This window comes from Nansenia antarctica (assembly GCF_963989245.1).
Source record: "Nansenia antarctica genome assembly, chromosome: 2".
Taxonomy (NCBI): Eukaryota; Metazoa; Chordata; class Actinopteri; order Argentiniformes; family Microstomatidae; genus Nansenia; species Nansenia antarctica.
The window spans coordinates 10,824,291-10,849,290 of NC_137675.1; the positions used below are offsets into that span (position 1 = coordinate 10,824,291).

Here is a 25,000-nt window from a genome sequence, read left to right on the forward strand (position 1 = left end):
TCTCTCTCTCTCTCTCTCTCTCTCTCTCTCTCTCTCTCTCTCTCTCTCTCTCCCATCTCTCTCGTTCTCTCCCCCCCCCCCCCCCCCTCTCCCTGGAAGGCAGATGATGCAGCTGTTTATAAAAAAAACCCTGGGGGGGAGTCACGCTTCCTGGAAAAAGCCGAACGCTAAAAACCGCATCCTTTCTCTCATGTGCTCTACATATCTGTGTGTTTGTGTCCCTATTATAGAACCGCGCCGGTAAGAAACGTCTGAATATCATTATAGTAGCCGAGGGGGCGATAGACTCTCACAACAAGCCTATCACAACTGACACTATCAAGGAAGTAAGTACATGTCGGACGCCCCCCCCCAGCCCAGCCCCCCTGGACTGACTGTGCTCCACCCTCCTCCTCCTCCACCTCCTCTGTGCTGTGCTGTGCTGTGGTAACACACATTAACAACTCGTCCTCCGTGTTTTGAACCTACCTGCCGCTTAAGGGGGGAGGCTGGTGGAGGTAGACAAATCGGAAGACGTCGGGGTCGTTGTCATGCGTGCAGCGGAATGAGGAGCGGCGTCAGACCCGCGCGGTGGAATGATACCATTGCTTGATACCGTTCCTCATTCCATTCCATGCGTTACAATGAGCCCCGTCCTCCGATTTTTCTATCCTCCACCAGCCTCCACCTGCAGCCACTGTGAGGCCTTTCTTCTCCCTTTTCCACGCATCCTAAGTGTCTTCATCACGCTACCGGTTCTGAGGGGGTCAACAGAATTGACACGTAACGACACACACACTAACACCTGACAGGAAGTGTCGTGCATGTGACCAGTGCTTGTGTTTTCCTCTTCTGTCCCTCACCTCGTCATCCCTCTCTCCTCCTAACCTAGTTGAACGTTGAACGTTGAACTGTTTGATGTTTACTATCCTTCACACCTATGTTACTATGTTTACTATCCTTCACACTATACTTCACACCATCCTTCACACCATACTTCACAGACACTAGCCGTATTTGAATTAACGCAAGGTTCATTGCTGATGTCTTAGTTGTTTTAAAAAAAATGTAATCTGTTCTTTTACGCTGTATTGTACAGCACTTTAAGCTGCATGTTTAAGTATACATGAAGCTTATTATTATTATTATTATTATTATTATTATTAATAATAATATAATAATAATAATTATTACTATTACTTACTAGACAACTCAGTACAGTCGGTTTAGAGTTATAATAGTTTACAGTATGTATTCTATATTTGGCTCTTATTGGAACCTTTGATCCCTCCCTCCCTCCCTCCCTCCCTCCCCCCCTCCCTCCCTCCCTCCCCCCCTCCCTCCTTCCAACCCCTAGCTTGTGGTTCGGTGTCTGGGGTTCGACACCCGAGTTACCATCCTGGGCCATGTCCAAAGAGGAGGAACGCCCTCTGCCTTTGACAGGATCCTGGTGAGTTTCACCTGTCACTTTTATTCAAGTCTACCTATGAACTGGGTTTTCTTGGATATACTGTAAATCATCATAGAGAGCATTTATCTTGTGCTTTCCCAGAACTCTATACTACTTTACATGAAACAACCTTATGAACTCAACAATTATCGACCTTTTGTTGTTTCTTTAGTTCAGTCGTCATCATAGTTCACCCCTAGTATGAGTAATGATGTGACCTTTGACCCTCTCAGGCCAGCCGTATGGGCGTGGAGGCGGTCCTGGCCCTGCTGGAGGCGTCGGCCAGCACCCAGGCCTGCGTGGTGTCTCTGTGTGGGAACCAGGCCGTACGGCTGCCCCTCATGGAGTGTGTCCAGATGGTACGTTCCCTTTAGTGTTAACACCCCTGCGCGGTTCACAGTGGGTTCAGATGGTACGGTCCGTTTGTGTAACACCCCTGCACATTTGTGTTCAGATGGTACGTGCCAGGGATGGGGGTCAGTTCTCTTTAAATTCAGTCAATTCAGGAAGTTAACTGAAGTTCCAGTTCTAAGCCAAGCTGAGCTGTACTGGGCTGGCCTTGGTTGTGAAGCCACCCTGAAACAGTGCAGGAAAGGACCACAGTATGTGAAATAGGGAAATAAATGAGCCAAACACCATTATGGTTTGGTCAGCACTTAAGTGGAGTGTGTTGACATAGTGCTGCTGACATTAGTCTGACATTAACACAAGGTGTTGATCCACACGGTGCAGAAGTCCTGCTGGCTACAGATGGTGCTGGCAAGTCCAGATGGTGTCACCAGCCCAGAACTAAGCAGTCTGGTAGAGGGGAGACACACACACACTCATGCATGCACGTGCACACACACACAAACGCACACACTCACGCACACTCACCCACACACACTCGCATGCATGCACATACAGAAGCACGCACACACACGCACACACACGCACACACACACACACACACACACACACACACACACACACACACGCACACACACAATCATCACAACATATACCTCTAATCAAAATATATAATTGATTCATTTGAAAGGTAGGCCGATTATTAATTTTGCTGTACTATTTTTCATTAGACACAAGAAGTTCAGAAAGCCATGGACGAGAAGAAGTTTGAAGAGGCTGTGAGGCTGCGTGGAAGGTAACCTATCTATCTCACCCTGTTCTTTAGAAACGGCTCAAGTGAAAGATCCTAAAATATCCTGAAACATCCTGAATCGGGCGTGTTTGTCAGCTCTGTCAGTTATAAATCTTGTTGCTCAGCCAATGTATCATCAAGGGGTTTCATTAGGTTGTGATTGATTTTTCTACTGCGATCCAGTAATGGATCCATCTATCATTGGAACATTCTAAATTAGAACTTGGCTGGCTTGTTGGATGACAGTTATTTTTCCCATCTGTATTTTATTCGCAGGAGTTTCGAAAACAACTTGAACACCTACAAACTCCTCTCCAATCGTAAAGCCGATTCTCACCTCCCAAACGTAAGTAACCTCCGTTGCCTAGCGACAAACCTGATGTTGTATTTGATGGCATAAGTTGCTCCTCTTCACATGTTTCCTAATATTTGTGTCTTTCCAGCGATTCTCAGCTTTATGCGTTAGGATAAGGTACTTCCTGTACAGATGCATTGTGGGTCTTGCTGAGATGTTTTTGTGACACTAGCCAGAGTGTTTGTTGAACTGATTCTTTCTGGAGGGGGTGGGGGAGAAACCCCCCATTTATGCATGTACTGTGCTGTACTAAACTAGCTCTACAGTAACGTAGCTTCAAGTGCTAGCTATTTGACTACATAGAACGTAGCTTTTCTGACAACAATATATTGCGATGATATGCATACTTAGCCTTTGTTTTAGATTATAAATTGCTATAAATTGCTGCAATATTATGTACAAACCAAGCATCGATTATCAACTGTACGTTTACAACTTTACTAGAGTTAGTTCTCTAGCTTAGCTTATAGTGCTCTTAATGGGCTGCATAGGAGTTAGCGCTCTGCTAACTACTAATTGCAATTACACACCTCCTATAACCTACCTCCCTTTAGTTTAGGTATTAGGCTTAGTTTAGTATAGGTATCACCTACTCATTTATTATTAATTAGCCTGTATTTATAACAAATATTTGTATATATGTACATACTGTGCTATACTAATATCTATAGCTAAGCTTTTAGTGGTCTTAATGGGCTACATACTGTAGAAATTATCTCTCTGCTAACTATTTATTGAAATGATAAATTGCCTATCTATACTGTACCTCCTCTTAGTTTTAGGTATTGTCACCCACTCATTTTCTGTGACGTTATACTGTATGTCAATGAAGCATCAAAGCTCAGACATACAGTGTTTCAACTATTATCACAGTTCTGAAATGTAAAATAATTGGATTCATTACATGTAATTTAAGTCTCAATAATGGAAAGAAACCCAACACTAATGTATTTCCTAGATAAAGAGAAGGCTACTTACTGGCTGGGCATTACCAGTGCCACAAAATGACACATATCAGTTCCTGTTGCTTTAACACTCACTGCTTCCCTCCTCATTGGCTCTGCTCGTGGATGGTGATTTCTACTGAAGGAGGTAGAAATCAGAGAGCGGGCTCATTGTAATGCATGGAATGGAATGAGGAATGGTATCAAACGTTGTATCTGACACATGTGGCTAAGAAGGCACTCTCCTGCTGTTCTTACGCTTGCATAACCTTTGGCATACACTCTGTGAGGAAAAAAGGTTGCTAGTGAGCACCAAAAAAGGCTTCCTAATTCTTCCTTGTAGGGGAACCCTTTTTGGTCCCATGTGAAACCCTTCTCCTTTTCTTCCTAGAGTGTAGTATAAAGGAGTACCATGGGCTGAGTTCCAATCCAGACACGTGCTTCCTCTAATCTGCCCCTGTTCACTCCCTTTTCACAGATCTGACAAGACTGGATGAGTCTAAGCTGTACAGTGAGAACTATGTGGCTTAGACCTATCCCGCTACCGCGTTCTATCAGATCTGTGAACTAAACGGATAAAATACTACCCCTGCACATACTGTATATTACATAGTTACCTATCACTACCTTTCTTGTTCTATTTATGCCGTTATATCACTATTCGCACTTTTGCTTGGATGCTAAACTGCGTTTCGTTGTATAGTACTTCGGTACTCTGCCATGACAATAAAGTTGAATCTAATCTAATCTGAAGAGGGTAAAGATTGGAGGGAAACAACTTTCGGGGATGGAACACAGGCCGCGGTGTTTGACGTGCTGCTGGCTGAAGCAGCCTGGCTGGCTCCTGTCCTGTTCCTGCTGATTGTAAAAGGCTGTAGTGACCTGACGTGTTTACATCCACTGACCGACCTTGTTGAATTAACCAAGAGATTAATGACTTTGAGATTACTTCGGGGAGGACTAATGCGGTCACGACAGGGCCTTCCTGATCCTCTCCTGTGAACCTGAGGGAGGGACACTTCTTTAGGGAGGGGAAGCTTAGGGTTGTTTCCGGCAGCTAGCACTTTGACGGAGCGGGTCGTCTGTGTGAAACAGACTCAGAGATCACCTGATGTAGCATCTCTGAGGCCCAGCAGGACGTGGGTCGAGCTGGGTGGGCGTGCGGGAGGTTACCCCTGCATGCTGCCTCATGCTACACAGAGACGACAGCTTTGCCAGGCTTTTATGAAGCATAGCACTATACTATATGGAGCATGATTATGATAGTGGACTGTATACAGTGTGTACAATAGGAGATTGGTTGTGTGTGAATTCATGGTTTTGTGTGTGTGTGTGTGTGTCTTAATGTGTGTGGGATGACTCTCCTGTGGTCCTCAGAGCTCCTTCAATGTGGCGGTCCTCAACGTGGGCGCCCCCGCGGCGGGCATGAACGCGGCCGTGCGCTCCGCTGTCAGGGTGGGCATCACCGAGGGGCACAAGATGTTCGCCGTCAACGATGGCTTTGAGGGTTTCTACAAGGGACAGGTACTGGATAGGAACTCCTTGATTTCACCTGCTTTGTATGTGTGTGTGTGTGTGTGTGCGTGCGTGTGTGTGTGTGTGTGTGTGTGTGTGTGTGCGTGCGTGTGCATGAGCATGAGCCTGTATGGGTGAGGGTGAGGGCGTGAGGGTGAAGGCGTTTGTGTGCGTGTGTGTGTGTGTGTGTGTGTGTGTGTGTGTGTGTGTGTGTGTGTGTGTAGAAAGCCCTTTGATTACCTCTGTGTAGTTGTTTAGTTGTTGCCTGAAGAGGATTGTCCTCCCATCATTCAGATTGATTTATAACATATTATGTGACAGGGTCTGGTGAAAAAAGGTCATTTTTAATTTTTTTGCCAGATTATGAAAGTGCAGATTGTAAACTTTCAAATGGTGTGTCATACATTGGAATTGAACATAGTTCAAGACAAACTGTTGTTTGTTATATCGAGTGGGCCCTGACTTCAACACTTCACCCTTCGTAATATGTAAAAAAACACTTAATTCTTTTAAAAAGAAGCTTTTTGGTCATTTGCGTGACTTGAAGAATTGCCTTTTCACCAGACCGTGTCAGTTATGAGAAAAAGGCAAAATTGCAGAATCTTCCTCCGGCTTTTTTAAATCAGTTATGTGGTCTATTTCGAGCAGTAGCCGGGGGAACCATCTGTGCAAACAAACATTTCAGCTTGGGTCCTGTGTGCTGCCTTCAGAGTGTTGTGGCGTATTCAGTGTATAGCCTTCAGAGTGTTGTGGCGTGTTCAGTGTATAGCCTTCAGAGTGTTGTGGCGTATTCAGTGTATAGCCTTCAGAGTGTTGTGGCGTGTTCAGTGTATAGCCTTCAGAGTGTTGTGGCGTATTCAGTGTATAGCCTTCAGAGTGTTGAGAACAGAATAGTGTGTTATCAGTAAGACTCCTTCAGTGTGCTTTGAAATAATAATACCAAGTATATCTGGCTGATAACGCATGATTCTGTCGTGTATGAAAACGCCACCAGACTTGACCTAGAGACACACCAGGTTACCTTGCCCTTGTTGGCTAGCTCTGGACTGAATGGCTATGACACTTCCCCTCCCTCCCTCTCCTTTCTCCCCTTCTCTCCTTCCCTCCTCCCCTTCCCTCCCTCCCACAGAGAACAAACAACACACTTGAATCCAACGCACGATTTATTAACGACCGGGACGTGAAGCACACAAAGCATACGACTATAGAATATATTGCAATCAGGCATGTTGGAAACCTTCCAAGTTTACATGGGAAACCTTGGAAGTTGTATATCAAAAAGCCTCCCTCTCTTTATCAGATATGAATCATAGTTTAGACCAGCTGTGGTGGTCATCAGAGGACACACATACTATAGCATGCAACATGGTAACTTAAACCAGGGTCCAAGAGGATCGACAGACTCCCCAACTATAGTATAGGCTGGCCATAGAAGAATATATTTCATACATAAGGCACACATTGATACATATAAATATTTTAAAAAGTAATATATATATATGTTACGGTACATGTGGGAAGACGGTACATGTGGGAAAACTAGGGTTAGGGTTAGGTGCTAGGGTGCTAGGGTTAAGGTTAGGGTTAGGGGTAGGGTTAGGGTTAGGATTAGGGTTAGGGTAAGACATGCCAGCATGTACTAAGTCAACGTAGCACCTAACCCTAACCCTATTTTCCCCACATGTACCGTATTCCCACATGTACCGTAACATATATACTGTATATAAACCCCTCAAAAAAAGTTCGGAAACGCTTTTCTTGTTGATTATTCCTCCCCTTTAATAATACCAATTGGTATTGTATTTTATATCGTTGGAAAGCCTGATTGGTCACCTTTATAATGAGGTACAACTTGTAAGGATCACACATTCATGGAATGAGTAACACAGCTAAACGTGTGGGTAGCGGCCCAATTTTTTTTGCCAAAATCCCCTGCAATATTCTTCTGTTGGTATTCACTCTCGTTTTGAGCTTCAAGTGCTGGCAGGTGTATGTCAGTTACAGGTGTGTGACTGGCACCTGAATGGCACCTAATTGACAGGAATGATATTCTGGGGCCAGTGGCGATCCCATATCTCCAGAATCTGGGACCTAACTCCATCCTCCATGATGACAACGCTCGCCCCCACAGAGCCAGGATCATCACAGAGCACCTCCAGTATTTGGGAGTGGAGAGGGTGGAATGGCCTGCCGTGAGTCCAGACCTCAACCCAATTGAACACTTGTGGGATCAGCTTGGGCGTGCTGTACGTGCCAGAGTGACCAACGCAACCATGTTGGCTGACTTGCGGCAAATCCTAGTTGAGGAATGGGATGCCGTCCCACAGCAGTGTGTGACCAGGCTGGTGACCAGCATGAGGAGGAGGTGCCAAGCTGTTGTGACTGCGTATGGATCTTCCACACACTACTGAGGTCCCTGACAATGTAAAATTAATAAAGTGTAAAAATGGCCAATATGTGTTGTTTTTCCCTTATTACTGTGGGAGAGTGCAATCATCCAATCCACCAAGCAACTCAAAACGAGAGTGAACAGAAGAATATTGGGGATTTTGGCAAATATTTTTGGGCCGCTACCCACACGTTTAGCTGTGTTGCTCACTCCACGAATGCATGATCCTTACAAGTTGTACCTCGTTGTAAAGGTGACTAATCAGGCTTTCCAACGATATAAAATACAATACCAATTGGTATTATTAAAGGGGAGGAATAATCAACAAAGAAAGCGTTTCCGATTTTTTTTGGAGGGGTATATGTATATAAAATACTGATTATATTCAGGTTTCCTCCTTCACCTCCTCTATGCCTTCCCTCACCTCCTCTATGCCTTCCCTCACCTCCTCTATGCCTTCCCTCACCTCCTCTATCCCCTCCCTCCCCTTCCTGCTGCCAATCTGCTTTGTGGGCGTGCATGTGTGAGTGTGTGTGTGTGTGTGTATGTGTGTGTGTGTGTGTGTGTGTGTGTGTGTGTACATGTGTGAGTGTGTGTGTGTGTGCGTGTATGTGTGTGTGTGTGTGTGTGTGTGTGTGTGTGTACATGTGTGTGTGTGTGTGTGTGTGTGTATGTGTGTGTGCGCGTGTAATGGAATGCTGTCTTGGGCAGCTTACAGTACATCCATGTAGGGCCTGACAGACTATGCTGTTAGACAAATATGTTGATCAAGTCATACCAGGCATATTCACATGTTTTACTGTATGTCATTTGCTGCCAATCTGATGGTAGAAATGTGCTGTAATGTTGTTTTGTGTTTCTCTGACATGAACAGAAGGAGTTGTTATGTCAGCATTGACAGCTGAGTCCCTCTCCTACCAGACGTAGTTTGGCTGAAGGTGTTTTTGTCTTTATCCAGATCAAGGAGATCAAGTGGGCAGATGTCGGGGGTTGGACTGGACAGGGAGGGTCCTTACTGGGAACTAAAAGGTACCGTTGAAGGGTTTCAAGACTTGCATCGGTCCAAAGCTTAATAATAATAAAATAAAATAAAGGTTTTAGAAGAAGGTGATAGGGAGAAGGTTTTTCCTTCTATCAATGGCCCCGGGCCCGAGCTAGATTATTCACATGCTTAGTATTCAAATGTATTGATTGTAAGTCGCTTTGGAATAAGGCGTCTGCTAAATGCCACAAATGTAAATGTAAATGTAATAATCATCATCATCATCATCATCATCATCATCATCATCATCATTGATAACATTTATAAAGCAAGAATTATCTCAAAGTGCATGACACTTTTTTTTAACAAAACAATTATTTTCTTGTGAGCTCACCATTGATATGAAATCCCTAAGGTCAATCATTTGCACAACAAAGCAGTTCCACTTTAAGAAACAAAGTCCTGTGCACTGTGATAGATGAACAGAACATTGATTCTTGTTTCTGATTCCAGAACTCTTCCAGGGAAACACCTGGATAAGATTGCTGAACAGATCAAGGCTCACAACATCAATGCTTTACTTGTTATCGGTGGGTTCGAGGTATGTACTGTATCACAGTATAAAATATGTTTTATATCAATTGTATGTATATATTTATAAATCAATATTTCTTCTATAATAATATATTTTCATAAATATTAGTATGTTGTATTTATAATCATATATGAATATGTAAATATTCATTGTATTTACTATAACATTAACATACTTACAATATCTATGTCAAATTGTCTTTATATTCTCCATACAGTAGGTTTGAAATGTTCTAGGCATAATAGTTATTGTGACGGTAGAATATTATATTAATACTGATGTTATACCTTTGAAACATTACATTGAAATTTGTAAGTTCAATTTTTGTATTATTCGTAAGCTCTATATGTTCAAATATAATTGTTATTAATCTGTCTTCATGTGTGAATGTAGTACCAGACTACATTTGTCATTAATTTAATGTATAGTTGTCAGGTCATCATGGTGTCTTCATACTTTGTGTTCTTAAAACATTGTTTTTCCACAACTGAAATGAAGCACCTTTCAGGCTCTCCCCCACTGTCTGTCCTTCTCCTTCCTGTGAGGTGGTTCCTTCCTGTGTCACAATGGGCCGCTGTGATAGGCCTGGCTCCCTCACCCTGGCTCCTCCCCTCCCCACCCTGGCTCCTCCCCTCCCCACCCTAGCTCCTCCCCTCCCCACTCTCCCCACCCCAAAGAATCTAAACTAAACAGATCCAAGGGCCAGTCATATTGTGACACCATATGTGTCACAATAACCTGGAACTGATACCGCACTGGAAACCAAATTTCAATCAGATTTAATTGTAAATCTGTCTCCCAGTGTGGTGTTAAGGCCAATGCACACAGCGTGCGATTTTGTTGCACGACAACATTCGATTCTCAATTCTTTGAATTATTTCAATTGGTGTGAATGGAGAATCGAATGTTGTCTTGCGACAAAATCGCATCGCACGCCGTGTGCATTGTCTCATTCAAAACAATGGAATCGAATTCGGCAGTGCGCCAAAATCGGGGCCGTGTGCATTGGCCTTAAGCTCCAGGTTATTACGACATATGACCCTTCTTCCTCTTTCGATTCTTTGTGTCCCCTGTCTTTACCCACAATGCTTACTAACTACTAACTGTCTAAAGCCCTGACCTAGCTCCCTCACCCTGGCTCCTCCCACTCCCACCCTGTCTACCGGAGTTGGGGTCAATTCCATTTCACTTCAGGAAGTAAACAGAAATTCCAATTCCAAATGTGCCAAATTCTAAATGTTCCTCATTGAAAAGAGCAGAGGAAACTTGGATTTTGAATCGGAATTTCAGTTTACTTCCTGAATTGACTGAATGGAAATGGAATTGACCCTGCTGTAAACCTGCTGTAACCCTGCTGTAACCCTGCAGTCCACTCCTGTAATTTACCCACAATGCCTCGCTCTAAAGCCCTGACCTGGCTCCGCCCCCCCTGCAGGCGTACCTGGGATTGCTGGAGCTCTCGGCTGCTCGCGGGGAATATAAAGAGTTATGTCTCCCTATGGTCATGGTCCCCGCCACCGTGTCCAACAATATACCAGGCTCTGACCTCAGCATTGGTGCAGACACCGCTCTGAATGCCATTACTGACGTAAGTCTGGCGGAGAGAGAGAGAGAGAGAGAGAGAGGGAAGGAGAGAGAGAGAGGTGTGTCATTATAACACCTCCCAGCAAATCAGATCTGGGGGTTATGCTGATCACCAATCTGGCATTTACCAGTATACCACTACCACCATTGGCTGAATGTAACAGTAAGGAATTAGCTTATTTTTTATTTTTTATTTTAAAGGATATAGTGATATATATATATATATATATACAACGAGTAATCGTCCATCGATCTGTTGCAAAGACAACAGTTGTCTAATAGAAACAGCTACAGTAACTGTCGATAGGATTGTCACGGCTGTCGTAGAAAAAGTGACAAAACAATAACTGTTTGAAATTAAAACACAGGCGAGAGAGACCCTTACCCCATAGATCTTTCCAGACACACACAACAATTATTTACATTATATGGGAGAATTCCTCCCAAACCCCTATCAATGTGCAGCAGTTGCACCCACCATAGAGATTTAGGTCAGATAGGGGCAGGTTTTCTAGACAGAGGTCTCTAAACATGAGGCCGAGTAGGGTCCATTCTATGCATGACAATGAGCCTGTTCTCTGATTTGTACTCGTTATTCACGGAAAGTGAAGAGTTATTGTGACTAAAGTAGGGATAGGTTTCCAGTCAGGACGTCATTAAAACAAAAAGCCTGTTGTTGTTGCTACTGGTAAATGTCAGAGCTGTGAGTACCACAGCCAGCCACTGCCCCGCTAGGTAAGTGATAGACTGATAAGGGACGTACGCCTCGGCGTGACGTCACGTGGCATGTTTGACCGACCCGCAGCACTCCTGCCTGCCCTCTGCTGTGCTTGTTTGGTAAACAATGTGAGATGATGATGGCTCGGCCTCGGGCCTGGTTCAACTCAAACACGTCACTGACCTCCATTGTCAACACTGACTCCACCAGAGGGGATAGCCACCGCTCTTCTAACCCATATTTTGGTTCTAACCCTAACCCATCCTGTAGGTTTGTATTTCCATCGACATCTACAGGGACTAGATTCTCACCAAAGCATGGGAAATGGATTTGAATGCTCTATTGGAAAGAATTGAGACAAACTTCTATTGAGAAGTGAATTCACTGTTGTGGGAAGCTTCTACACGCAGCATACTATCCTTATTTGCGCTTCTGGAGAATCTAGTTTTGTGACATTGACACTGTGTAGAACGGTTGTCTTGAACCAGGCCTGACCTCCATTTTGATTGGAACACTATCTGACTGCATGTGTACGCTTGACAAATAACCACCAGACATTGATAACTCATGTACATACATGGGGACGCATGTCATGTCCCTGTGCAGCAGAGCCGAGCTGCATCGTGAGTCTTCCTGTGAGTCTCTCTGTGAGTCTCTCTGTGAGTCTCTCTGTGAGTCTCTCTGTGACTCTGTGAGTCTCTCTGTGACTGTTAGTCTCCCTGTGAGTCTCTCTGTGAGTCTCTCTGTGACTCTGTGAGTCTCTCTGTGACTCTGTGAGTCTCTCTGTGACTGTTAGTCTCCCTGTGAGTCTCTCTGTGAGTCTCCCTGTGACTCTGTGAGTCTCCCTGTGAGTCTGTGAGTCTCTCTGTGACTGTGAGTCTCCCTGTGAGTCTCCCTGTGACTCTGTGAGTCTCCCTGTGAGTCTGTGAGTCTCCCTGTGAGTCTGTGAGTCTCTCTGTGAGTCTCTCTGTGACTCTGCCTTCATGTCAACAAAGTACATGTCCTATCTCTGTGATGTCAGCAAGCGTGATCCCGCCTCCGCTTTCCTCCTCCTCACCAATGGGAAGCCAAAGCCAACCCTAAGCCAACCCTATCACACGGAGAGAGCCACCTTCAGGATACACACAGACACTACATGTTATGGTGGTAGAGCCCCCTGCTGGAGAAGGGCGGAGTTGCCCCCTAGGCACTGATCTAGAGCCAGTTCCTCTGAAAATGATAAAAGGGGCACTTCACCACTTTTTCTGGGCATCTGGGGAGAGTCAGCTGATTCTAGGTCAGTGCCTAGGAGAGAAACACCAACCCCTACTACAAGCTACGACCACAGCAGAATAACATGTAGTGGGTACCTCTAGGTAGGTAGTTACGACTAGGTTCCCTCAGAAGGGCTCCCCCTGGTGGTTCCTAACACTTCCTACCACCTACCACCACCCCCACCCCAGGCGTTTGAGTGTCTGCTGCAGCTGTTTGATGCCCGGTCCAGCCATGAGGAGCTGTGCATCCCGATGTGTATGCTGCCAGCCACCATTAGTAACAATGTCCCTGGTACTGACCTGAGTATCGGTGCTGACACCTCCCTCAATGCCATCGTGGAGGTAAGGTAGAACCCACAGGAGCCTCACACAGCTGGGGGGGAGATAGGTATGTAGCTATGTGGCGTACGCTAAGCTAAGTCCTGTATATAGCTATGTGGCGTACGCTAAGCTAAGTCCTGTATGTAGCGACATCCTCCGATTTCCACCTCCACTAGCCTCCACTGGAGTACACAGTACAACAGATACAGATTGTTCCCGACAATTTCTCCCACAAACATTCACATACTTCCACAGTAAGTGTTACACATAACACATGCATGCTCTATTATTGAGTGGAACAACCCTTTATTTGTATTGTATTAGCTTCTTCTCTGGTTCTGTGTTTTGGAAGAGCTGTTTATGACACTCTCTGCTGCCTGGTAAATTGTGTGATGCTGTTTGTATGATTGTATTGAATATTGTGACATTTAGCATGTGTGTAAGGTAGGCATGACTACTGTGTCTAGTGTTTATGCACCTAACCATAGACTGTTGTCTGCATGATGCTGTGCTGTATTTATAATCTACACACCTGACAGTGTGTATTGTTGGATGACAATAAGTGTTTGTGTGTGTGTGTGTGCGTGTGTCTGTGTGTCTGTGTCTGTGGGCGTGTCTGTGCGTGTGTGTGCGTGTGTTTGTGTCTGTGATCTGTGTCTGTGTGTCTGTGTCTGTGGGCGTATCTGTGTGTGTGTGTGCGTGTGTGTGTGTACAGACATGTGACCGTATCAAGCAGTCGGCCAGTGGCACCAAGCGGCGTGTGTTCATCATCGAGACCATGGGGGGTTACTGTGGTTACCTGGCCAGCGTGGGTGGTCTCGCTGCGGGAGCCGACGCCGTCTACATCTACGAGGAGCCCTTCGACATCAGAGACCTCCAGGTGAGGGACATGACCTGACACACACTGGATGATGGTGCTTTACAAACCCTAGATATGACTTCCAATGGAATCCATTTTGATTTGTACGCAATACGCATCTTTTTGACCTTCGTTTGACGTTTAGCCGGAAGTACAGCGGAACCAGACCAGCAACACTCAAGTGAACGTTAGAAGAACGTTAAACTCTGAATGTCTTTGTGACAGAAGCCAAGGATGAACTAATGCAAACTGTCATGTTGCCAACCTTCTAAATGAAGTTTTTCCTCACAGAGAGAAATTCCCAGGGGATGACCAACTCTCCTGTTGACTCTCTGTATCCAAATGAGCATCAGCATAATGGCGCATTCAGTTGCTCCTCGAAAACTCGAGTTTTCTTGGCTTTCCACCAAGATATAGCGTGGGATTTTACATATAGAGTTCCTTATTGGCTTATTCCAAGATAGGAAACCCAGACACATCTCATATGTACACACGCTGAAAATGTCAAGAGTTCCCTAGTTCTGAATAGCACTTGAATGCAGCATAACAAACTGCCCTACTCCATTCAAGTGCCCAGTGGCCAATCACGTATCCCTCAGTAGGCCAAAACCTCAATTATCTTTGGTAGGGCTCTATTTGAGGAGGAGTGACCCAGGTGACCCCAAACGAGATTAGACGGAGTAAGGCTGTTATTAATAGTCGTAGCATCATCACTCCATGGGTGGTAATCTGTGATCAACACAGATCTCCTTGTTGTGATGGAGACTGTGACACTGTGACAGAGACTGTTGTTATTGACATTCTACACTCGTAGAACAAAGGGGTTCTACCTAAAAAAAGGTTCTTCAGATGAAAAGGTTCTAGGCAGAACTCTACTCCTCTGCCATGAACCCTTTTTAGAACCCAAGAGTGTAGAGTTACTGCATAGTGAAAGAGACAGCTTGGTGTTGTTGTACTGTATATAAGCAAACGTTTCCTTAAGAGACCTGGGGGGTAATTCCATCAACAATATCAATATATATATATATATACGTTTCCATCAATAAAGGAAAATCCAGTCTGGCGAGACTAGGGATGCTCCGATCTGGATTTTTGGGGCCGATACCGATCACCGATTTTTTCCCTCAAGATCAACCGATACCGATACCGATTTTTTTTTAAATACATAACTGTAGGCCTACTGACTGGATAGCCTACATATTTTTTGCTTTTTAGACAAAAGTTTTGATCCATTAGGCACCAAGCAAACGCAGACCCATTTTTATGGCATAGTAAAGGTCTGGCCTATCACCCAGTTAGGGCCTTTTGATTGATTGATTGAAAACTTTATTAGAAGATTTGCAGAAGTAGGTACATGAAAGTACATATTACATACAAGGTCAACTAACAGGATAAAAACCCAAGAAAGCCAATGGCTTATTTCAATTGGGGTCCTTCATTCTCAATTCATCGCCTGAAGCCCAAGTCAGTCGATATGGCTGTATAAAAGACATCATAAACGTGGCCTTCATGGTTTACATACTGTTACGTCCTCCTATGTTTTCTGTTCAGTTATCTGTCTTCCCCAGGAAAAAAAAAAAAAAAAAAAAAAGATCGGTTTTTGCGATCGGCCATTTTTGCCGATCACCGATCGAGTCATTTGGAGTGAAATCGGCCGATTTAAATCGGTGGCCGATAAATCGGAGCATCCCTAGGCGAGACTTGTCAGAATAAGCCTGGATTTTGCTTTAGCGATGTTGATGGAATACCCCCCTGAGTTTGAATAGTATTGATTGATTGATTATAATTCTATAATTAATATATAATTATGTATAATTAATTAATTATATTATTGGTCTCTGTACCATAGTCATCTGGTGCTCAGCAAATACTTCAAGTATTTGACAAAATGTCACATAGTATTTTCACCCAGATCTGTTTCCTTGACAGATCAAATAACAGATGAAATGAATGTTTTATGTAATTAGTATGTTAATATTATGATGATGGTAGGCTAAACTGGGATGTTCAGACAGGTTTTGATATATTTATCTCAAGTGCCGCAAATAATACAGACCTTTAAAGCAATGTGTTTATACGTTGACTGAAGATTAAATGTTTCTTTGGAGAGAATGACAACATGTGATACAGCAGAGAGAATGACAACATGTGATACAGCAGAGAGAAGTGCGTCAGTGGTCACTGAATCACATCACTCTGCCCTCCAAAGTACACGAGTGAGGAGAATAATTACTGCAGCTCCAACAGCACGTTCACACACACGCACGCACGCACGCACACACACACACACACACACACACACACACACACACACACACACACACACACACACACACTGAATGTAGGTTAAAGATAGACTGTGGAGGAGAATCTCTGCCTGACTGCCTGCCTCTGTCCTCTGTAGTCTAACGTTGAACACCTGACAGAGAAGATGAAGACCAGCATCCAGAGAGGCTTGGTGCTGAGGTAAGAGACACAGACATACGTACGTAGCGTTATAACCTTAGTACACTCATACAGTGTGCTTGTCTGTGTGTGTCTGCATGTGTGTACGTCAGTGTGTGTGGTGTGTATGTGTGTGTGCGTGTGTATATCAGTGTGTGTGTGTGTGTATGTGTGTGCGCATGTGTACATCAGTATGTGTTATGTGTGTGTGTATGTGCGTGTGTACATCAGTGTGTGTAGTGTGTGTGTGTGTATTTGTATGTGTGTGTGCGTGTGTGTTTGTTTGTGTGTGTGTGCGTCATTTGTACCCTGCTCTTTATTAGCATATCAAAGTAGAACAAGCCCAGTGTGGTGTGTATGAAGCGTTATAACCTGGGTAAGTGGCCTATGTTATGGTCGTGTCTGACAGTCAGTAACGTGTCTTTCTGACGTTGAGGGTGTGTATCGTTACTGTATCATGGCGTCGAGGGGGGGGCAGTGAGCCGCAATGCTACAGAAGGGTAAACACAGAGTCCTGAAAGTGACATTACCGCGTGTGTGCGTGTGTGTGTGTGTGTGTGTGTGTGATGTAATGTCACGTTCCAGAAACGAGAACAGCAACGAGAACTTCACGACAGACTTCATCTACCAGCTGTACTCAGAGGAGGGGAAGGGAGTGTTTGACTGCAGGAAGAACGTCCTCGGACATATGCAGCAGGTAGGATACACACACACACACACACACACACACACACACACACAGTTGTACAATATTCATACAGTACATATACTAAACTACAAACACATTCATATTTGACCTTTGACCTTGGCCTGACCGTTGACTTCCTGCTGCGTGTCCAAAGGGAGGTGCACCGTCTCCGTTTGACAGGAACTTTGGGACCAAGATCTCAGCCAAAGCTGTACTGTGGATCTCCAGGAAACTGAAGGAGTCCTACCATGACGGTACACTAGTCTGACTGACCCCAAGCATTTGTTTTCATGATACTTAAAGTGCATGTCACACTAGCCTGCGTGCGTGCGTGCGTGTGCGTCTATGTCTGTGTGTGTACTGACTGTCTTGCCTCCCCGTGCAGGGAAAGTGTTCACCAACACGGAGGACTCTGCCTGTCTGCTGGGGATGCGTCGCAGAGCGCTGGTCTTCCAGCCCGTGGTGCAGCTCAAAGACGAGACAGACTTTGTGTAAGACAACACTGATGTACCGACACTGACATGACATTATATCCTACTGAAAGAGAACCGAGAGAACACACATAGAGGCTTCGGTGGTAGGTTTATTCTCAAACTAAAAGCACATTGTAAAAAGAATCCTTCCTTCAGTTTGACTGAGCAATAACTTAAATCAGATAAACTAGGGGTGGGCATCGACGATCGATAATTGATCGATAAGGATCTTGGTCGATCACAAAATAAAACATTTGGTCGATCACAAAAAAAAAAAAGAAATTTGTGAATTTTTTGTGATCGACCAAATGTTTTATTTTGTGATCGACCAAGATCCTTATCGATCAATTATCGATCGTCGATGCCCACCCCTAAGATAAACCCATGTCTGTATGGTCTCCCATTCAATGTGTGTGCCTGTGTGTTGTCCTCTCCTCTCCTCCCCACCGGCAGCCACAGGATCCCCAAGGAGCAGTGGTGGCTGAAGCTCCGCCCCCTGATGAAGATCCTGGCCAAGTACAAGACGAGCTACGACGTCTCCGACTCCGGCCAGCTGGAGCACGTGACCCGCGTCCGACCCAAAGAAACCACCTCCTCCTCCTGAACCACAGCCCGACCTGGACCAGAACAAGGCCACACTCCCACCTAGAAGCTGGTCTTGACCATAGAGTTATAAACACTAGAGGTGGGCACTCTCAAAATGAAATGGGGGGGAAAGATAGCAGTGGGCCAACTCTATCTAGGGTTATAACTCTATGCTCTTGACTTGTCTAGCGCTTAAAGAGCCTAGCACTTATTATGGTAACTCTTTTACCAGCACTTTCAATCCTATAGTCATGTACTTTAATCCCCCAAAAAGCTATCTAGGAGTTTAGGATTCAGGATGATTTGTTGATGCACTGAATCTTAGCCGACCACTCTGATTGGTTCTTCCCTCTGCTCCGCGTCGGCCGATTGTTGGAGCTGACCGTAGGTGTAGAATTCTACTCAGTAACCCTTTATTTGACAGCCCAGTCATAATAAGGTGCTTACAGTACATATACAAAGTACTGGTTAAGACTGTTACTCGATCAATGAATATTAGAATATATTTCTGACACGAGCAGCATCATGTGCCATTTAACACCAGGTTAATAAAATAATTTATTGAAGCAAGTACCAGAAACACCCCCTTTGTTACCAAATAGTTTCTTATGCAAATACTGGGTAAAATGCCAGCTAAAAAAGGGCTGTAGAATAAAGGGTTATGTTTCTATTGAGCTGAAGAGTGGGTCTCCTGTCTATGTTCGTGTGTTGTGTGTGTTTCCAATCAGTACCTTTGCCATTTGTACCAAGCCCTAAAGAACTGGTCCTGTATGCTAGCTCTACTGTATGCTAGCTCTACTGTATGCTAACTCTGCTGTGTTCTGGACCCGTACGCTAACCACTGTGTTCTGCTGTCTGTGAAGTGGAGAATGCACTGATTGTTTGTGGAAGCCATGACGCAACATAACCTTGTTTTCAATGATAAGTGTTCTCTCTTGAGTATTAAAGCATATTTATTGTGACGATAATATTTTTTTAAAGGTGCTAAATATGAATGATATCACCTTGGATGTCACCTGGAAAGAGGTTCATTGTTAACATGTTGTATTGGCTGTAGTCCAACATAATACTGATCTAATGGGAATATTCTTATATATTACTCTGGGCACACTGGGCAGGTACTCATACAGTATCACCTCTGATGAATATGATTTGTAAACAACCCACCAACTACAATTTAATATATTGCAGATCAGGGGAGGCTGGTGGCGGTAAAAATCGGAGGACGGGCTCATTGTAATGCATGGAATGGAATGAGGAAATGTTCAATATCATTCCATTCCATGCATTACAATGAAGCCTGTCTTCCGATTTCTACCTCCACCAGCCTCCACTGTTGTATATACATGCAGGTGCTGTACATGTAGCAGTGTGACAGGCAGGGTTCAAACACGGGTCTCCCACATGGCAGACCCAAGCTTCTACCATTAGGCCAAGAGGACATCCTCGAGATCCAAGGTCTCAGGCAGGGCTACCTCATCCCCAAGAGCACGATTCCAAATCACCGGTCATGTTCGTGATTTAGCGACAATGGAAAAACACCTGTCTTTATTCCAACAGGATGATAATTTAACAGGCAATCATTTCATTCACAAGTTTCATATTACATGTATGGAAATACAATACATCAGGAAAGCAGAGACAGTTTTCTGTACTTACATAGTCTTGCACACATTCTGTCAGTAAGTACAAATCCTACAGTGGTCCAACACTGAACCTGAACGTCAAATTCGACATCGTAACGGAAAACGTTCAATCCATGTACATCGTCATTTTTGTATATTGTGATTAGGGATGCTCCGATCTGGATTTTTGGGGCCGATACCGATCACCGATTTTTTTCCTCAAGATCAACCGATACCGATACCGATTTTTAAAAAAATACATAACTGTAGGCCTACTGACTGGATAGCCTACATATTTTTTGCTTTTTAGACAAAAGTTTTGATCCATTAGGCACCAAGCAAACGCAGACCCATTTTTATGGCATAGTAAAGGTCTGGCCTATCACCCAGTTAGGGCCTTAAGCCCAAGTCAGTTTTGATTGATTGATTGATTGAAAACTTTATTAGAAGGTTTGCAGAAGTAGGTACATGAAAGTACATATTACATACAAGGTCAACTAAAAGGATAAAAACCCAAGAAAGCCACTGGCTTATTTCAATTGGGGTCCTTGATTCTCAATTCATCGTTACATGTAAGACAGACAAAAGAAATAGTCGATATGGCTGTATAAAAGACATCATAAACGTGGCCTTCATGGTTTACATACTGTTACGTCCTCCTATGTTTTCTGTTCAGTTATCTGTCTTCCCCAGAAAAACAAAATCGTTTTTTGCGACCGGCCATTTTTGCCGATCACCGATCGAGTCATTTGGAGTGAAATCGGCCGATTTAAATCGGTGGCCGATAAATCGGAGCATCCCTAATTGTGATTATTGAGGTGATGTTAGACACGGCTCTAAAAACATCCATTCTTCTCTGTTCGCGTACACTTTTTAAAAAAAGATTTTCGTAAATCCATTCAGAAAAGTTATTATCGGGATACTGTTCCAACAGTCCAGTTCTGTTTGGACCAGTGAATAAGAAACATGGACGTTTCACCATCAGGAACACATCAGTGCATCTTCAGTCTAGGGGAGGCTGGTGGAGGGAGAAATCGGAGGCTCATCCTAATGCATGAAACAGGTATCCAACACCATTCCTCATACCATGCATTACAATGACCCCATCCTCTTCTACCTCCACCAGCCTCCCCTACTTGAGCCTCTCTGTTAGAGAATCGACATTTCAGTAAGTCTGTGATTTGCGGTTCGGACTTATTTGACGATCCAGGAGGGGTCTTTCTTGATGGCGTCGTTCTCAGGGCCGATGATGGCCACCCCAGTGGTCCTCTGACCGAACCCCAGGTACCTGGAGACACGACACAAACACAACCTTACTGACCGCTGTCTTGATGACACCAAACAGCCTTCTGAGGAGGCAGAGAAAACCCCTATACCGCATAAGGTCCACCCAAACCAACGCACAATGTTAGGCTGTTGTCAGACTGCGCTTTTAGTTCATTTTGTTGGGAATAAATGTAACAATCGCAAATGTTGAGATGACTCTCAAATGAAAGAACCGCCGGTGTTGAAACCAATGTGTCTCCAAGGAAACCAAGGTTAGAGGTCAGATCACGTTACCTGCCGGCCACGTCCACCAGGCTTGTGTCAGTGACGGCGAACAGCCTCTCTCTGTGGGCCTGCTTCAGCTCATCTGTCACCCCGCTCAGGAAACGACCCATACCTGTAACACGACCACGACACGTTAACTCTACTACTCTTACTAACTCTCTCTCTCTCTCTCTCTCTCTCTCTCTCTCTCTCTCTCTCTCTCTCTCTCTCTCTCTCTCTCTCTCTCTCTCTCTCTCTCTCTCTCTCTCTCTCTCTCTCTCTCTCTCTCTCTCTCTCTCTCTCTCTCTCTCTCTCTCTCTCTCTCTCTCTCTCTCTCTCTCTCTCTCTCTCTCTCTCTCTCTCTCTCTCTCTCTCTCTCTCTCTCTCTCTCTCTCTCTCTCTCTCTCTCTCTCTCTCTCTCTCTCTCGGAGAAGAGACCCAAACAAGAACAAACCCCCTCAAGCAAACACTCCCAAAATATTTGACCCTATGTGACCCAGGTCTGAACACACAAACATGACTTTATATAACTGCTTATACAGACCACAGCATATCAACTGAGGGGTAGAGGGGTCTCCAACTGGCATTTAGGCCTCCGCAGGACAAATCAGAACATGGCACATCAACAGTGTGTGTGTGTGTGTGTGTGTGTTTGTGTGTGTGTGTGTGTGTAGGTCAGTGTGTATAAGACATACAGCCTCTTGCCCGCCCTGGCATTTGTCATCCAGCGGGGGGGGTGTGTGTGATCAGGACAGCTCACCTTTATCTGAGGGGGCTACGGGGGAGTCCACCGCTGAGAACACGGACAGCTTGGCCTCGTCGATGTCCTGCTGGGTGAACTGACCCGATCTGGCCCAGTCCACCCCGTTACGGAACGCAGACAGGGTCTGGACCGAGTTAGGGTCCCTATGGCAACACAGAAATAAGGCCAACAGTAATTGAACACTTTATTTTTATTTTTATAAATGTCTTGGAAGCTGTCTAGTGAAGCATGTGTGTGTACACTCACTAATAATATGATAGTTCTAACACAACGTTGTACACACCTGTACGAATAGAAGGAGAACAGGCCGCCTCCCCCCATCCTGGCCCCGCCCCCGTAGGCTCCGCCCTTCTCCCTGATCTCTCCGTGCAGGTACTTGGCTGTCATCATGCGAGCCAGGATACTCAGGCTGACGGAGAGAGAGAGAGAGAGAGGGGGAGGGGGGATGGAGGAGGTGGGAGAGAGAGAGGGGGAGGGGGGATGGAGGAGGTGGGAGAGAGAGAGAGAGGGGGAGGGGGGATGGAGGAGGTGGGAGAGAGAGGGGGAGGGGGGATGGAGGAGGTGGGAGAGAGAGGGGGAGGGGGGATGGAGGAGGTGGGAGAGAGAGAGAGAGGGGGAGGGGGGATGGAGGAGGTGGGAGAGAGAGAGGGGGGGAGGGGGGATGGAGGAGGTGGGAGAGAGAGAGAGAGGGGGAGGGGGGATGGAGGAGGTGGGAGAGAACAAATAAAGAGAAAATGTGTAATGTGTACTAGTGTATTATGGACTATATTAATGTGTACTAGTGTATTATGGACTATATTAATGTGTACTAGTGTATTATGGACTATATTAATGTGTACTAGTGTATTATGGACTATATTAATGTGTACTAGTGTATTAAGTACTAGTATATTAATGTATACTAACATAGGAAGTAGTATATTAATGTATACTAACATAGTAAGTAGTATATTAATGTGTACTAGCGTAGTAAGTACTAGTATATTAATGTATACTAACATAGGAAGTAGTATATTAATGTATACTAACATAGTAAGTAGTATATTAATGTGTACTAGCGTAGTAAGTAATATATTAATGTGTACTAGCGTAGTAAGTAATATATTAATGTGTACTAGCGTAGTAGGTAGTATATTAATGTGTAATAGCACAGTAGGCACTATAATAATGTGTATTAGCATAGTATGTACTATATTAGCGTAGTACTCAGTACACTCACCTGGCGTAGTCGTCGTGGGCGAAGGGGACGGTGCGGACACACTCGCTGACGAAGTTGACAGGGAAGGGCAGCTGGAAGAAGGTCTTCATCTGGCAGGGCTTGTAGTTAGGCTCCTGACAGACAAACACACTCACAGGGTTAACTAACTAGGACTACTACACTGGGGTCAGAAACACAGTACATTATATTATAATATTATTATTTATTATTATAACTTTACTAAGATAGGGACTGAAAATGAGTGAATCTGGTCCTGGCATGGCGGTACTCACAGTGATGAGTTTCCGACAGGGACCAGATCCCGGAGCAGCCAGAGGGTCCAGAGGTCTCTGTGAACAGAATAGAAAACACGTCTCCCTTTCACACCGCAAGATACACGTTCATTTCCCCAATTGTGGTCGGCGTGAATTCCACTTCAAATCAGTCAAATTCATAAAGTAAGCTGAAAATTCCAGCAAACTTGCGGCATGAACTGAACTGAAATGGAATTGACCCCCCTACTCTGGTCCCAGTACAGCACCAGTACAGCACCAGTACCAGTCCAGTACCAGTCCAGTACCAGTACCAGTCCAGCGTCCGTGGTGGTGGAACAGCCCTACCTCTGTGATGTTGGGGCGGACGGCCTTGCGGTCCTTCTTATTGGCTGAGATGTTGTTGATGAAGCCCTCCAGCTGTCCCGCCGCGTCAGACATCTTCTGAGGCGTGGCGTTCACTGCACACCTGTCAATCAAACGTCATCATACATTACATCATACACAGTGACTTAGACAATTCACATGCAGGCGTTCTCTGGGTTGAGGATGTGTCTGAAGACTACGGTGGGCGTGAAGGGACATTCAACAGTAGGCACCCACCTCATGTTCTCTGGGTTGAGGAGGTATCTGAGGGCTACGGTAGCCGTGAAGGGACATATTAACACCAGAACAGCCATGGGTGGGGTCATTTGACCCTGTATGTAAAAACATTTGTATATATCTTGGCACTCGATCAAATTTCAGGACCCACCTTTCATGACTTTTCCTAGATATGTGCGTTCTACCACCCGGTAGTTTTTTCTGTGTAGGAGGCAGGCTAATTTACAAAGCGGCCAATTAGTGGTCTTTGTGTGTAAATAGCAGCTTCCCATTGTAAAGACTATGGTCATTTGGGCCCCCGAGGCGTTTCTTATAGTAGGTCAAAAAGGCACGGCTGTTCTAGTGTTAAACAGTAGGTACCCACCTCATGTTCTCTGGGTTGAGGATGTGTCTGAGGACTACGGTGGCCGTGAAGGGACATATTCAACAGTAGGCACCCACCTCATGTTCTCTGGGTTGAGGATGTGTCTCTTGATCCTGGGCAGCGTCCTCAGGACCTGTGTGAGGTCGGGCATCTCTGCTATCCTCTTCATGAACTTCACCTGATATTCAAAAACACACGTGGTGAATTAGGAATCAGAAGGGGGATAAAAACAAAGCTTGTTAGTAGGGCTGCAACGATTAGTCGACATAATCGACGACGTCGATCATAAAAAGTCGTCGACGTGGAATTTTAGTGTCGACTAATCGTATAAAAAAGAAGAAAAAAAAAGAACGGGATTTATTTTATTTT

General features: G+C 44.8%; 2 protein-coding genes across 2 annotated transcripts in view; one reads left to right on the forward strand and one right to left on the reverse strand.

Annotated features, from left to right (window-relative positions):
• LOC308149783 (ATP-dependent 6-phosphofructokinase, platelet type-like) overlaps window positions 1-18,295 on the forward strand; it is a gene marked incomplete at both ends in the record, with an annotated part of 30,128 nt that extends 11,833 nt beyond the window's left edge. The window contains 16 exons of the mRNA XM_080522673.1: window positions 231-326; window positions 1,337-1,429; window positions 1,663-1,788; window positions 2,509-2,573; window positions 2,847-2,916; window positions 5,247-5,393; window positions 8,732-8,802; window positions 9,269-9,356; window positions 10,786-10,938; window positions 13,095-13,247; window positions 13,942-14,106; window positions 16,490-16,551; window positions 17,116-17,227; window positions 17,373-17,472; window positions 17,604-17,709; window positions 18,145-18,295. Of these exons, the coding sequence (XP_080378799.1) occupies window positions 231-326; window positions 1,337-1,429; window positions 1,663-1,788; window positions 2,509-2,573; window positions 2,847-2,916; window positions 5,247-5,393; window positions 8,732-8,802; window positions 9,269-9,356; window positions 10,786-10,938; window positions 13,095-13,247; window positions 13,942-14,106; window positions 16,490-16,551; window positions 17,116-17,227; window positions 17,373-17,472; window positions 17,604-17,709; window positions 18,145-18,295 (1,758 nt within the window). The remainder of the gene's footprint in view (window positions 1-230; window positions 327-1,336; window positions 1,430-1,662; window positions 1,789-2,508; window positions 2,574-2,846; window positions 2,917-5,246; window positions 5,394-8,731; window positions 8,803-9,268; window positions 9,357-10,785; window positions 10,939-13,094; window positions 13,248-13,941; window positions 14,107-16,489; window positions 16,552-17,115; window positions 17,228-17,372; window positions 17,473-17,603; window positions 17,710-18,144) is intronic.
• A 1,511-nt stretch (window positions 18,296-19,806) lies between these two features.
• Window positions 19,807-25,000, reverse strand: part of pitrm1 (pitrilysin metallopeptidase 1) — a 22,638-nt gene continuing 17,444 nt past the window's right edge. Inside the window, exons 20-27 of the mRNA XM_080523959.1 lie at window positions 24,709-24,809; window positions 24,013-24,133; window positions 23,686-23,742; window positions 23,414-23,526; window positions 22,478-22,603; window positions 22,192-22,337; window positions 21,462-21,564; window positions 19,807-21,189 (exon numbers count right to left, since the gene is read on the reverse strand). Coding sequence (XP_080380085.1) covers window positions 21,096-21,189; window positions 21,462-21,564; window positions 22,192-22,337; window positions 22,478-22,603; window positions 23,414-23,526; window positions 23,686-23,742; window positions 24,013-24,133; window positions 24,709-24,809 — 861 coding nt within the window. The 3' untranslated portion in view covers window positions 19,807-21,095. The remainder of the gene's footprint in view (window positions 21,190-21,461; window positions 21,565-22,191; window positions 22,338-22,477; window positions 22,604-23,413; window positions 23,527-23,685; window positions 23,743-24,012; window positions 24,134-24,708; window positions 24,810-25,000) is intronic.